Source organism: Belonocnema kinseyi, chromosome 5, assembly GCF_010883055.1.
Source record: "Belonocnema kinseyi isolate 2016_QV_RU_SX_M_011 chromosome 5, B_treatae_v1, whole genome shotgun sequence".
In the NCBI taxonomy this organism is placed as follows: Eukaryota; Metazoa; Arthropoda; class Insecta; order Hymenoptera; family Cynipidae; genus Belonocnema; species Belonocnema kinseyi.
In genome coordinates, this window is record NC_046661.1 from 86,991,862 (window position 1) to 87,006,622 (window position 14,761).

General features: G+C 29.5%; 1 protein-coding gene across 3 annotated transcripts in view; it reads right to left on the reverse strand.

Annotated features, from left to right (window-relative positions):
• Positions 1-14,761, reverse strand: part of LOC117173208 (protein scalloped) — a 310,159-nt gene that overhangs the window by 129,429 nt on the left and 165,969 nt on the right. For all 3 annotated transcript variants that reach the window (XM_033361657.1, XM_033361656.1, XM_033361655.1), the window contains one exon: positions 13,057-13,104. In XM_033361657.1, coding sequence (XP_033217548.1) covers positions 13,057-13,104 — 48 coding nt within the window. The remainder of the gene's footprint in view (positions 1-13,056; positions 13,105-14,761) is intronic.

Below are 14,761 nucleotides of genomic sequence, written 5' to 3' on the forward strand. Positions count from 1 at the left end.
AGATTCATTTTCAAACAAAAAATAGAAATTTCTGCCAAAAAGTTCAGCCTTCAACCAGGAAAGATTTCTCAGTCAATGAAGAAACAGATTTTTTTTATCGAAAACGTTGAATTTTTCAGCCAGAAAGCCGAATTTTCTACTAAACAGTCGATTTTTTAAAAATCTAGAATATAGGTTTTGAATTAAAAAAATTAATTTCTAACAAAATTACTCAATTTTTAAACCAAAAAATTAATTTCCTATCAAAAAAGTTGAATATTAACTCAAAAATATAAATTTTCTACCAAAAGATTGAATGTTCAACTTTAAAAAAAAAAAAAAACGAGTTAGATTTTCAGTTAAGAAAATATTCATTTTCATTTAGAAAAAACTAATTTGAAACAAAATAGTTCAATTTTAAATTAAAGAAATGAATTTTTAACTAAAATGATGAATCTTCAACAACAATAAAAAAGAATTTTTAACCCAATAATAGAATTTTCAACAAAAAGCGATAAAGTTTAAAAAAATATATTTCAATCTAAATCAGAAAAAGTAGTTGCATTTTTAATCGAAGAAAACGAAATTTTTAACTAAAAAAAAAGACAAATTTTTAACAAAATACATGCATTTTACACTAGAATCGATAAGGTTTTAATCAATAAAGTTAAACAAAATTAACTAAAAACAGTTGAATTAAGAAAAAGAGGAAAAAATGAAATTCCAAAAAAATGGTTGAATTCTCAACCAATTTTAATGCTTCCAACTTTTCAGCTGGTATTCATTAAAGTTGCAATGCTTTCAATTGGTATGAAATAAAATAACAATGCTTCCAAGTGGTATTAATTGGAATTTCAAGACTTCCAACTTGTATTACCTGAAATTTAAAAAGCTTCCAACTGGTATAATCTTAAATTTTAATGCTTCCAACTGGTAAGATCTGAAATTATAAAGCTTCCAACTGGTATACACTTAAAATTTAATGCTTCCAATTGGTAAGATCTGAAATTATAGAGCTTCCAATTGTTATAAACTGTAATTGCAATGCTTCCAACTGGTATAGACTGAAACTTGAGTTCTTACAGCGGGTATTAATTGAAACTTAAGTGCTTCCAACTGGATATTATTGAAATTTGAGTGCTTCCAACTGATATTGATTAAAACTTGAGTGCTTCCAACTGGAATTAATTGTAACTGAAATGCTTTTTTAGGGTTACATCTTCAAAAAATGGAGGATAACAAATTTTTCAGATCTTAATCGGTTGAGAGACACTGGAAGCCACCACCGTAGTGAAAAGACCGAGTGATGGTGGGGGTCAAATGTCACATGGTGACTCACCATGTTCTGCAAGTGTTCGTGCACTGGGTGCATTGTAGCAACTGTCACTGAATATCTCGTAAATTTGCAAACATAACGAAATTCCCATTAGTTTTCTTATTGACTACGACCCATATCTGAAGCGGAACTCACTTGCTTTTATAGAAAATTAAATTCGAGACTCGTAGAGTTGCTTTAAGTAACCTGATTTACAAGTGGCATCTCGTTACTTCTAATTAACTTTGATGAATGAGGTTCAGAGCGAAAAAAGTTAATTTTGAAATTCAAATTTCGCGCCAAAATTTGTAATGCCAGATTTGCAGGTCCCACTGCCCATAATGCTCCCAAAAGCGGAAAAGACGAATATTCAACAAAACAATGCGGAATTATGAACCAAAAAAAGTTGAATTTTTAATGTTCAACAAAATATTTTATTTTTAACCAACTACTTGTATTTTAAAAATACAAAGATGCTCCAACAAAAAACATTATAATTAATATTTTAACCGCAAATGATTTTAATTTTAAAGCGAGAAAGACGAGTTTTTCACAAGAGAAAAAATTTTTATTTTACAGAAGAGAAATTTTTTAAACTAAATTGTTGAATTTTCAAGCCAAGAAGGAAAATGATCTACAAAACATTTGAAATTTTGATAAAAAAATTAATTTTCAACCAAGAAGGATTTTTCAGTCAAAAAAGTAACAAAAATTTCACCAAATTATTGAAGTTTTAAGCCAAAGAAGCGAATTCTCAACAAACCATTTGAATTTTTTATGAAAAAATTAATTATTAACCATATAGTTTAATTTTATAAGAAAATATAGAATTTTCAATAGAACAGTTGCATTTTAAAGCCAAAGAAACTAATTTTTACCAAATTATTGAATTTTTAAGCCCAAAAGGTGAATTGCCAACAAAGCATTTGAATTTTCAAATGAATATATTAATGGATTTTCTTATCAGGTTTCATTAATTTTCAGTTCACATGAACCCAAAAAAACAAGAAAAGTAGGAAATTTCTTGGAAACAGGGGAAAAAGAGAAATTATTATTTAAAAGTTGATTGATTCTAATCTCGATTCTAATACAAATATGTTTTAAAAGAAAACAAAACACACAAAAGACCCTCTAAAATTTTCAATAAATTGCGAATGCACATTTTTTAGAAATTTAATTTCCTCGGCGGAAAGGAGAAAGTACTTTAACTTATTCGTAATATATATCAACGAATAGCTTCCTAAATTACATGAAATCTTAAAAAAAAATTTAATTGGTAAGCCTTTTTGCGAAAAATTTTAAAAGTAAAATACTAAAATCTGAATACTTACTAATGGAATCAATTAATTTATCAAAATAATTTAAATGGAATTAAAAAATTAAAACTTGATTCCTTGCAGCTACTAGTAATTAATTGAAATGTGAAACTTGAATGCAAAAAAACAGGATTCAAAATTCATACTTTTAAATCATGTATTTAAATTTAAGTACAATTGCACGGTGTATACTAATTTTTTCTATTGCTGCGCAGCTTTTGAAAGATATTAAAAGGTTTATTTACTAACTGTTAGAATCCATTCCGCTCATTACAAATTTTACTTCGTATCAAAATAATAAAAAATGTACTAATATTCATTACTTTGAGCTTTATTAATCCAGGTACTAAGCTACAAATGTTAGACCCCACCCGAATTTGAAAAAAACTAATAATTTTTTTGCTCCACCCTACTGTATAGTTTTCAATGATTTGTGAGGGTACATTCAAAAAAATTAAAATTTGTACCGATTGACATTCATGCCTCCAGCGACGATTTTGCGTGTGCTTGATGCGTGTGCATCATGCGTGTGCGTCGTGCGTGGGGCCCGAAGAAAGTAGAGGCGGACCAGGTAAAAGGGCCACGTGCACGCGCTGTTGCCGGTTTTATGGCTGTCTCAAAACGCCTTATCTACTTTTGTCTTACAAATGACTTGCATCTTTTTTGCTTAGAAATAAAAAATAATCGATAAAAAATGTTCGATGACAAGTTCTATTGTTCACTTCCTACTTCATAAAAAGCGCAGGAAATTTTTAATTAGTTTAATTTAAGTATTTCCTACTTTAAACGAATCAATTTTAAGTGATTTAACTAAGAATTTGTGGTTCAAAAATTATAAATTTTATTTCATGAGCATCTTTAATTAAGGGTTGCTACAAAATTTCAGTTTCGAAATTCCCTGACTTTCCCTTAAAAAAATTCATTTTACACGATCGGTTCAAATTTTTTTTTCACGTATGAAACCAAATTTACACCTAGGAGATCAATAATTTTAATGCAAAAAAAGGTTTCTTTTTAAATTTATTTTATACTTTCAGTGACTTTTAGTACAACATTTTTAAGGAGAAAAAAATTTAAATTTGCATATATATTAGAACTTAAAGGTAATCCATTTTTAAAAATTTACGGAATAGATGAATTTTCAACAAAAAAAAAGGTAATTTTACCCCAAAAACATTAATTTTCTACCCCAAAAGACAAATTTTCGACAAAATATATCAAGTTTCCACTGACAAATATTTTCATTTTCAATCAAAATCAGTTGTACTGAACTGATGTACAAGCATTTTCACCAAAATTGTTGAACCTAAAAAAAAACAGATTAATTTTTGAACCAAAAACAAAATTCTTCAACAAAAGAGTAGAATTTTCAACCAGGAAAAATGTCAGTCAATAAACAAAAATCATAAAAAATTAGAAATTTTCAAGTCAAAAAAAGATGAGCTTTCTACAAAATAGTCAAGTTTTCACACAGAAAATATGAAGTTTTAACAAAAAAGTTATTAAAAAAGACATTTTTAAAAAAATAGTCAAATTTTCAACCAAAAAGAAGAATTTTTTCGTAACAAAAAAAGATACATTTTTAACAAAATACGTGATTTTTTAAAAAAGGACAACAAATTTTAAATGGAAAATGAAATAATTACGTTTTCAGTTAGTAAAATTAATCATAAAAAAAAGAATTTTCAACAAAAACAACAGATACACTTTTAACCAAAGAAATCAATTTTTAAATGAAATGATGAATCTTCAGCAACATGAATATTCAACAACGAAATAATTAATTTTCTAATAAAAGACCATTTTTAACATATGACATGAATTTTCAACTAAAATCGAATATTTTCCAACCAAAAATACAATAGTTACATTTGCAGTTGAGAAAACTAATCTTCATAAAAAAAAATATATATATAAGAATTTTAAACAAAATAATTCAATTTTTAACCAAAAACATGAATATTCCACTAAAAAAGATCAATTTTATAGTAAAAATGGAATAGTCACAAATTCAGTTTAAAAAATTGATCTTCATTTAAAAAAACGAATTTTCAGCCAAAAAAATGAATTTTTAACTGAAATAATAAATCTACAACAACCAAATTATTTGTTAAGAAAGTAGTTTTACTTTCAACTTAAAAGTTTATTTGAATTAAAAAAAAGACAACTTTCCAACACAATCATTAAATACTAACAGTTACATTTTTAAAAACAATAAAATATGACATTTTTACGATAAGAGACGAATTTTGGAAGAAAAAAAATCGTCCAAAATAGTTGAATTTGCAACCAAAAAAGACTTATTTTGTTTTAAAAAGGACTTTTTAACAATATTGTTATTTATTTCAGATATTCCCTAACATTCCTTGAATTTTCATCAGCAGTTATAAATTATCAGAATTAAATTATCAGAATTTCCAGGATTCAATTTTAAATATTTAGAATATTTTCCAGTCGGAAGCAATCGAATATTTTCCAATTGAAAGCACACTAGACTAAAAAAAAAAATTAAATTTCTAAAACAAGAGATAAATTTTGAATATAAAAGAAGAATTTTCATTAAAAAAGAATGACTTTTTCACACTTTTATTTATTTTACATCTTCCGTGACTTTCCTTTAACAGTTTTAAATTTCCGGATTTTCCTGAATTTTCTAGTTGGAAGCAACCAATATAATATTTTCCAATTGGAACCACATTAGTCGCAAAAAAATGAAATTTATATGATAAGTGATGAATTTTTTAACAAAAAAAGGAGAATTTTCAAGGCAAGAGTTAAATTTTTTTACCAAGAAAGATTCTTCAGTTCAAAAAAACGAATTTTCATCCGGAAAGATTGAGTTTTTAAAAAAATTGTCATTTATTTGAGATCTTCCCTGACTTCCCCTTACCAGTTTTAAATACCCTGACTTTTCAGAATTCTCTGACTAGTAGCAACCCTCTAATTTCTATATTTTCCAGTTTGAAGCATCTAATTTAGAATATTTCTAATATCTCCCGGTTGGAAGTAATAAAATATTTTCCAATTGGTAGCACATAAGTCAAAGTTTTCCTAAAAAGATGAAAAATGTTGAACACTATTCCAAACATCAAGAATGACATTCCCCGACTTTCGCTCACCAGTTTCAAATTCCCTTATTTTGCAGAATTCCCTGCCTGTCTGCAGTTTCTATATTTTCCAGTTGAAAGGATCATATTTTGAATACCTAAAATATATCCAAGTTGGAAGTAATAAAATAATTTCAAAGTGAAAGCACATTAGTCGCAATTTTTCTCAATAAATGAAAATTCCGAATATCAAGATTTACATTCACCAACTTTCGCTCACCAGTTTCATTTTCCTTAAGTTTCCAGAATTCCCTGGCCAGTCTATAATTTCTATATGATTCATTTGAAGCATCTAATTTTGAATACCTAATACATCTCCCAGTTGGAAGCACATTAGTCGCAGTTTTCCTCAAAAGATGAAAAATGTTGAACACTTTTTTTTAATCAATGCTGACATTCCCCGACTTCCACTCACCAATTTCAAATTCCCTGACTTTCCATAATGCTCTGCCCTGTCTCAAATTTCTATATTTTTCAGTTTGAAGCATCCAATTACGAATATTAAAAACATTTTGTAGTTGGAAGCAATCAAGATCATATCTTTCAACTGAAAGCACATTAGTCGCAGTTTTCCTCAAAAGATGAAAAATTTTGAACACTTTTCTGAAATTCAAGATTGACATTCCCCGACTTGCCCTCACCAGTTTCAAATTTCCTGATTTTCCAGAATTCTCTGGCCAGTAGATAATTATCATAATTAACAGTTTCAAGCATCCAATTTGAAATATTTTCTAGTTGGAAACAATCAATATAATATTTTCCAATTGAAAGCACATTAATCGCAGTTTTCCTCAAAAGATGAAAACGTTAAAGACTTTTCCGAACATCATGATTGACATTCCGCGACTTTCCCTCACCAGTTTCAAATTCCCTTTTTTTAATTCTCTGGCCTGTCTATAATTTCCATATTCTCCACTTTGAAGCATTCAATTTGTAATAATTAAAATATTTTCCTGTTGTATGCAATCAAATATTTTCCAACTGGAAGCACATTAGTCGCAATTTTCCTGAAAAGATGAAAACGTTGACCACTTTTCCGAACATCAAAGAGGTCCTTAATTGTGAGAAGCTTCAACTTGGATACACCGCATTGAACTAGACTAGATAATGAGACAGCCACAATGCGCCGGAGAATGTTGAGAGAGAGAGAGAGAGAGACAAAATCGTGTATACGATACTTTAACGATCGTACCTGTCTCGGTTCCGGAGAACAATGTTGACACACCCGGGGCTCTGAGATTCCCAGCGGTTAAATAATAGCGGCTTGTTCGATATTTATTGTTAGAAAACGAATGGCCGGAATCGAAGCCATAACGCCCTAGTGCAATAATGGGATAACTGTACTTTCCCGCACATCGACAATCGACATCATCAACGAGTTAGTGCACGATGCACACTAACATTTGCCAATCATGACTCGTTATAGGCCAACCATCGTAAACGACGAAAATAAACGATAGTCGATATCTCGGTTTAATTAATTATCCGGATTAATTAGGTCACGCGAGAGAGGATTAACTGTAAATCGTTAGTTATGAAACGAAACCGTGTCGTGGATGTCCTCGACATCAGAATATGACAATTTCAGTACTCGGATCGGCTAGAAGACTTCAAAAAATTCGCATCAAATTTTTTAAGATAATAACATTTTTCAAGTTATAAACTTATGTGTAGACTGAATTTAAAAGTTTAGAGCCTGAAATAAAAAAGTGTGTTATGGAAAAAAATATATTTTTTCTTAAAGCAATAAGAAAATCTCACTATTTTTGGTTGATAGTGTAACCTTTTCGGTTAAAAGAATATTAAATTGTTGGTTAAGAATGAGCCAATAAAATGCAATAAAAAAAATAATAATAAATAAATTTATCAATAAAATCATTTAAATGTTGAACCAAAGATGGTTCAACATTTTGTTATTTGGTTCAAGATTGATTTTGCTGAAAATTCAATGTTGAAAATTCGTCTTTTTAGCTTTAAAATTCAACAATTTTATCGTAATTTTTTACTTTCTTGGCTATGAATTTTTTTACATTCATCTTTTTGGTTTGAAAATTCATCAATTTTTGTAGAAATTTCACCTTTTTTTAAAAAATGCAATTGCCTAGTTAAAAATTAATCTGCTTGGATAGAAAATTCAAATATACGGCTTGAAAATTAAACAATTTCGAAGAAAATTTAACTGTTGGGTAGAAAGTTTATGTATATTGTTGAAAATTCTACTTTTTTTGGCAGAATATCAATTTTTTGTTAACTGTTTGGTTGCAAATTAATCTGTTTTGGTTGAGTAGTCGAATATTTTGTTCAACTCATTTTTTTAACTGGAAAATTTAACTCCTTGGGTAAAAATTGAACTGCTTTCTTAAAAGTTCTTTTTTTAAGATTCAATTTTTAGTTAAAAATTCTTCTTTTTTGTTTGTTTATTAAACCTTAAATTTTTAACTGAAAATGTGACTGTTTTGCTAAAAATTCACATTCTTAAGTTTGAAATTCATCTTACATATAATTAATTTTCAACAAAAAAATAACGCATTACAAGTATTTTAAGAGATTTGAAAGATTTCTAATTTGGAATAGGGAATTTGAAAAAGAATCATAATTTTAAGTTGAAACGTAAGATCATTTTTGGTCCTGAGAAGTACAATTTGGATGTGGAAGATATAATTTTTTTTTAGTTAATTATAACTTTTGTATAGCAAATTCAAAATCTTTTTGTTTTCAAAATTTAAAAAACGTGTTCCAAACTTTATTTTCTCTTGAAAGAGAAATTGTTTTTAGTTGAAAATGAACTTTTTTAAAAAATAATTTTCAATTGTGGATGAAGATTCATCTATTTCTGATTTAAAATTAAAATATTTTTTGGTAGATATAAAATATTACATTCTTCGGAAAGAATTAATTTTTTGAGTTAAAATGCACTTCTGTTAAAAATTTATATTTTTTATTGAAAACGTACCTATTTTGTTAAAAAAATCATCCTTTACGGTGAAAAATACAACTATTTTGTTGAAAATTAACGCCTTTTCAAAAATTTATATTTTCGGGTTAAAAATTCTACTGTTGTGCAGAAAATTGATATTTTTGGATTGTAACTTCAACACTTTGATTGCATTTTTTTTCTTGGCTGAAAAATAAACAGTTCTTTTAAAAATTTGTCGTTTTTGGGCGAAGGCAACTGTTTTTCATTTAAAATAAAAATATTTTTTTGTAGATATATCTACTATTCAATTATTTGTTGAGAATTTATCTTTTTTTGGTTGAAAATTAAGTTATTTTGTTGAAATTTGGAGTACTTTGTTAACACGCATATCCCTGGTTGAAAATTCGTCTTTTACCGTAAAAAATAATTTTCTTGCTCAAAAGTTCGTCTGTTTTGTTGAAAATATAATATTTTTTATTAAAATCTCTTAGGGATTTAAAACGTTTCAAATTGAAGTTAATAAATGGAACCGTTACCTTTTTTAAGCAAATTAACAAATAAATCTTTTAGGAAATAATTGAAATTGTTATTATGAAAAACGATTGATGAACACAGTTCTCGACTACGAAACATACATTGCCAACTTTGCGAGCATTCTACAGCTAAAGTGGTTCATGTCCGTGCTAAGTTTCTAGAATATTCTCGAAGGGTCCCAATGACGTCATAAAAATATATGGCGCAATTGTGAGGCGAAGTTGCATTAATTGAAGAGCTTAATTGAGATAAATTAAATTGAAGTTGTTTAAGGAAATTCGTCTCTCAAAATTGGTCAACATCATTTTGTGATGTCATCGGAATTCTAGAAACTTAGATCCGACACGAACCACTGAAGCTGTAGATGTTCTCGAATTTTTGTTGATGATAATGATTCTTAAAAAAGAAAAAGGGGCAATTTGGGTTGAAAAAAGGGCATTAGGTAATAGTAAGAGGGGACAGACTATGATCCGAGACATTTTAAAAAAAAGTCACCTTTTTTGTCGCCTTCAAATTGCTTTTATCAAATTTAACTTTCCTTCCTGATATTTTCCCTACATTTGCAGACGTAAGCAGAAAATACTAGGAATCGAGATTTGCGATCCGTAATTTGATTTAAGCATGAAAGTCAAACAGGGCGAAAATGCGCCGTCGCGACGCCGCTCGACGCCGAGAGACTAGTCACATCGCTCTATCGCGGTTATATTTGAGTAGACTTGAACGCCCACGCGCATCCCCACATGCATTTCAATTCGTCTTGCATACATTTCCAGGAATTGGGTCTAGAAGGAACCACGGATGATAAAAGGATCCAGAGAAACATAGACTAACAGAGAATTTCAAACAGTTTCCCGGATTCGAAACGTCCGCAGTAAATTTCCCTTTGGACCCAATGATACCCTGTTTACTCATGTAAACTGGTGTAAATGCACTTCCGCGGAAACGGAACTTTCCCATAACTAGATTCGACCCTTGAACCTATGCTGACACTCTAACAGGTTGGAAAGAGGATTTCACATTTTTTTAAGAAAGGTTGGGGAAAAAATCTTAAATGGAATTGAAACAAAAGTAGTTTCAAGGATTTATCTTCGTCTTATTCGCATCAGAAGCAAAAAACATTTTACTATGTTCTACAATTGGAAGCAATAAAATTTGGTCACTTTTCAGCTGGGAACATTAAATCCTGAACACTTTATATGAGAAATCTTTTAAGATACAATTTTTCTAGTCGGAAACATTACAGGTTAAGATCATTCCAGATGGAAGCAGTCACCTTTAAAATTTTTCTAACGGGAAACTGTCAAATTAAAGAATTTTCCAATTGGAAGGAGAAAAATTAATGATTTGTCAGTTAGAAGCAGTCAAGTTTGAGATTTTCCCCGGTCGGAAGCATTTATGCTTAACATTTTCACAGTTGGAAGTATTAAAGTTTGAGATCATTCTAGTTGAAATCCGTCAAATTTCAGATTTTTCTAATTGGGGGCACTGAAACTGAAGATTTCGTCAATTGGAATAAAAAATGGATGAGATCTCAGTTAGAGGCAGTCATATTTGAGATCTTCCCTGTTGAAAGCATTGGCGTTTAAGATAATCCAAGTTATAAGCAATCGAATTTGGGATTTTCTAAATTAGGAGCATTCAAATGTAGGATTTTCCCAGTTTTAAGTAATCAAGTTCAATATTGTTCTATTTGAAGCAATAAAATTTAAGACTTTTCTAGTTGGAATCAATCAAATTTATGATTTTCCCAGTTGGAATCATTCAAGCTTAAAACCTTCCTGAATAAAAGCATTCTGATTTAAGATTTTCCCCTGTTTCTAATTGAAAACAATTAACTTAAGGATTTCCTAGTTGGAAACAGTAAAGTTGAGGATTTCCGCAGTTGGAGATCGAAAAATTTAGGATCTTCCCAATTGGAAGCAGTCAAGTTTAACAAAAATTCCAGTTAAAATCAGTGAAATTTCAGATTTTCCGAGTTGAGTTCAGCCAAATTTGGGATTTTGCCAGTTGGATGCAGCCAAGCTAAACAAAAATTCCAGTTGGGAGCTCTTAAATTGAAGTTTTTCACAATTGAAAGCAGTCAAATTTGAGATTTTTCTAAATCGAATCAGTTAAATTTAAGAATTTTCTTAGTTGTAAACAGTCAAATTTCAGATTTTCCCAATTTAAAGCAATGAAACATAACATTCTATTTAAAAGCAGTCAAGTTCATGATTTCAAGTTGGATATTTTTCATGTTAGAAGCAGTTAAATTTTGAATTATCCCAGGAACTGTAGGATTTTTCTAGTTGAAAGCATTCAAGTAAAAGATTTTATAATTGGAAGAAGTCACATTTAAGACTTTTCAAGATTTAAAGCAGGGCAGTTTAAGCTTTTTCCAATCTGAAGCATTAAAATTACAGACTTTCCCAGTTAGAACCAGTCAGGTTTGGGGTTTTCCCAGTTGGAAACATTCAAGTATAAAATTTTCTGATTGGAAGCAGACACAATAAAGATTTACAAATTGGAAGCAGTGCATTTTAAGATTTTTTCAATTTGAAGCAGTGAAATTGAGCATTTTCCCAGCAGTAAAATTCAAGATTTTTTCAATTTGAAGCATTGGAATCTGAAATTTTCCCATTTAGAACAAGTGAAGTTTGGGATTATCCCAGTTGGAAGCCTTTCAAGTCTAAAAGTTTCTAATTAGAAGCAGACACATTTAAGATGTTTCCAAATTGAAAGCATTGCATTTAAAAATATTTCCAATAGGAAGCAGACACATTGAACATTTTTTCAGCAGTGAAATTCAAAATAATTTCAATTTTAAGCGTTGGAATTGAAGATTTTTCAAGTTTGGAACAGGTCAAGTTTGGGATTATCCCAATTGAAAGCATTCAAGTCTAAGGTTTTCTAATTGGAAGCAGCCACATTACAGATTTTTCAAATTGCAAGCAGTTTTCTATTGGAAGAACTGGAATCTAAGTTTTTCCCAATTGAAAGAAGTCGAAATTGGGATTCCCCCAGCAGGAAGAATTTAAGTTAAAAATTTCCTCACTGGAAGCAGTTAAGTTTAAAATTCTTAGACTTGGACGCATTAAAGTTTTACATTTCTCCAATTGGACAAATTCAAGTGTGAACTTTATCAAAATGGCTAGAGGTGTTACTTAGAAAGGAGTTCACAATTTAATATCATTTCCTTCTAAAACAAAAAAAAAACAAAAATACAGTGCAACCTGGACAGTAAGCGGATTTTGGGACTGACGGTTGAATACAATCCAGGGACTCTGAACGGTTTTATCTCTTTTTTGTCACGCCTGAGTGAACAACACATATACCAACGCAGCTCTTCTCATCCCAGTCCGCGGTGCGGCGTCAATTCCCAGCAGAATACAATCCAGGAGAATAAAATCCGAAAGCAACTGTGATGAAAATCCCCTTACATCTTCTTTTCCCAACTTTTCCAAAGATTTTCTGACACTTACTAAAAAGGTGAGAGTACATGATCAGTTTATAGTTCATCCCGTGAAAGCCAAGTAAATGAAAAGAGAGAACAAAGGTGTGACGGAGAAAATGGCAAGAATACAGACATACGTACCGGGCGGCAAAAGTTTTGCGTGGGCTGACAAAAACATTTCATTGTGTATTGTCGCGGGGGAGGAAAACGGCGATAAAGGACAGAGCAAGACACCGTGACTGTAGCGAAATTAACTCCGAGACAGAATCGTGTTACCGCAATGCGAGTTGGCCAGAGAGTATAATTTATGAGACGCAACAGGACGATCTTAATAAGTATCTCAGTGCGGACGGACGTCTCCCTTCCTCAGAGTCGCAAAAATAAACCAAATTTAAAAGAGAAGAAAGGTCAAAATAAAACTTAGATAGAATTAAATTAATTTTCGTATTCCTTACTGAATTTCGAGTAGGGATCCACAGAGCCTGGAATATCAGCACACTTACCTGTAACAAAAAATAAAAATATTTTAGGATTTTGTCAAGTATCAAGTTAGGAAAATGTTAGAAAATGAAAGATTGGTACGAAAAAAATAAAATGAACTAAATTTGTCAAGTGAATCTTAAACCAGTGGGAAGCTTTTAAGTTTGATTATTTTCCAGTTGGAAGCATTCAAGTCTGAATATTTTCCATCTGGAAGCATTCAAGTCTGAATATTTTCCAGCTGGAAGCATTCAAGTTTGAATATTGACCAATTAGAAGCAGTCAAGTTTATCATTTTTCGCATTTCAAGCTTACCATTTTTCCAATTTTAAGCTTTCAAATTTATCATTTCTCAAATTAAAGCATTCAAGTATATAATTTTCCAAATTGAATCAAGTTTATTATTGGTCCAATTAAAGCATTCAAGTTTATGATTTTTCCAATTGGGAGCATTCAAAATTAGGATTTTTTCAATTGGAAGCATTCAAATTTAACTTTTTTACAATTTGAAGCATTCAAGTTTAGGATTTTTACAATTGGAAGCATTCAGATTTAGAACATTTCCAATCTGAAGAATTCAAATTTAGGATTTATTTTCCATTTAAAGCTTTCAAATTTATTATTTTTCCAATTTCAAGATTTTAAGTATATCATTTTTTTAATTTCAAGCTTTACAGTTTATCATTTATCCAATGAAAGCATTAAAGTTTATCATTTATCCAATGAAAGCATTAAAGTTTATCATTTATCCAATGAAAGCATTCAAGTTTATCATTTTTGAATTTGAAGCAATCAATTTTATTATTGGTCGAAATTAAACATTCAAATTTAAAATTTTTCTAATTGAAACCATTCAAATGTAGGATTTTTCCTATTGAAGCATTCAATTTTAAGATTGTATGAATAGAAAACTTTAAAGTTTGGGAATGTACCCTTCTGAAATATTCACGTTTGAATATTGACCAGCAACTGCAAGAATTCAAATTGATCATTTTCCCAACGGCAAGCTTTCAAGTTTATAATTTTTCCAACTAAAGCATTTAAGTTGAGGCTTTTTTCAATTGAAGTATTTAAATTTTTAATTTTTAATACTTTTGAAATGAAGCTTTTAAGATTTTACCAGTTAAAGCATTCAAGTTGAGGTTTTTTTCAATTCGCAGAGTTCAAGTTTATGATTCAACAGCTTCAAGTATTCATGATTAAGTATTGACTAATTGGAAACGTTTAAGTTGAAGATACTGATAAATTTAAATAATTAAAGTTGGAGTATTTACTAATTATAAACATTTAAGTTTGAATATTCATCAATCGGAATCATCCAAGTTTAATATTTTCCCAATTGGAAGCATTCAAGTTTAAATATTAACCAATTGAAAGCATTAAAGTTTAACATTTTCCCAGCCGGTAACATTCAGGTTTTAGATTTTTCCAATTGAAAGCATTCGAGTATATATTTTTTACAAATGTAAGAAATCAAGTTACCCAAATGCGAAGCATTCAAGCTTATCATTTTCCCATCCGAAAGCATTATTGTTTGAATATTAATCAATTCGATGTATTCAAGTTTATCATTTTTTCAGTTTTAATCTTTCAGATTGATGTTTTTGCAATTGAAAACAATAAACTTTTAATATTTACGATATAGAAGAATTAAAGTTTAAATTTGTACTAAATATAAGC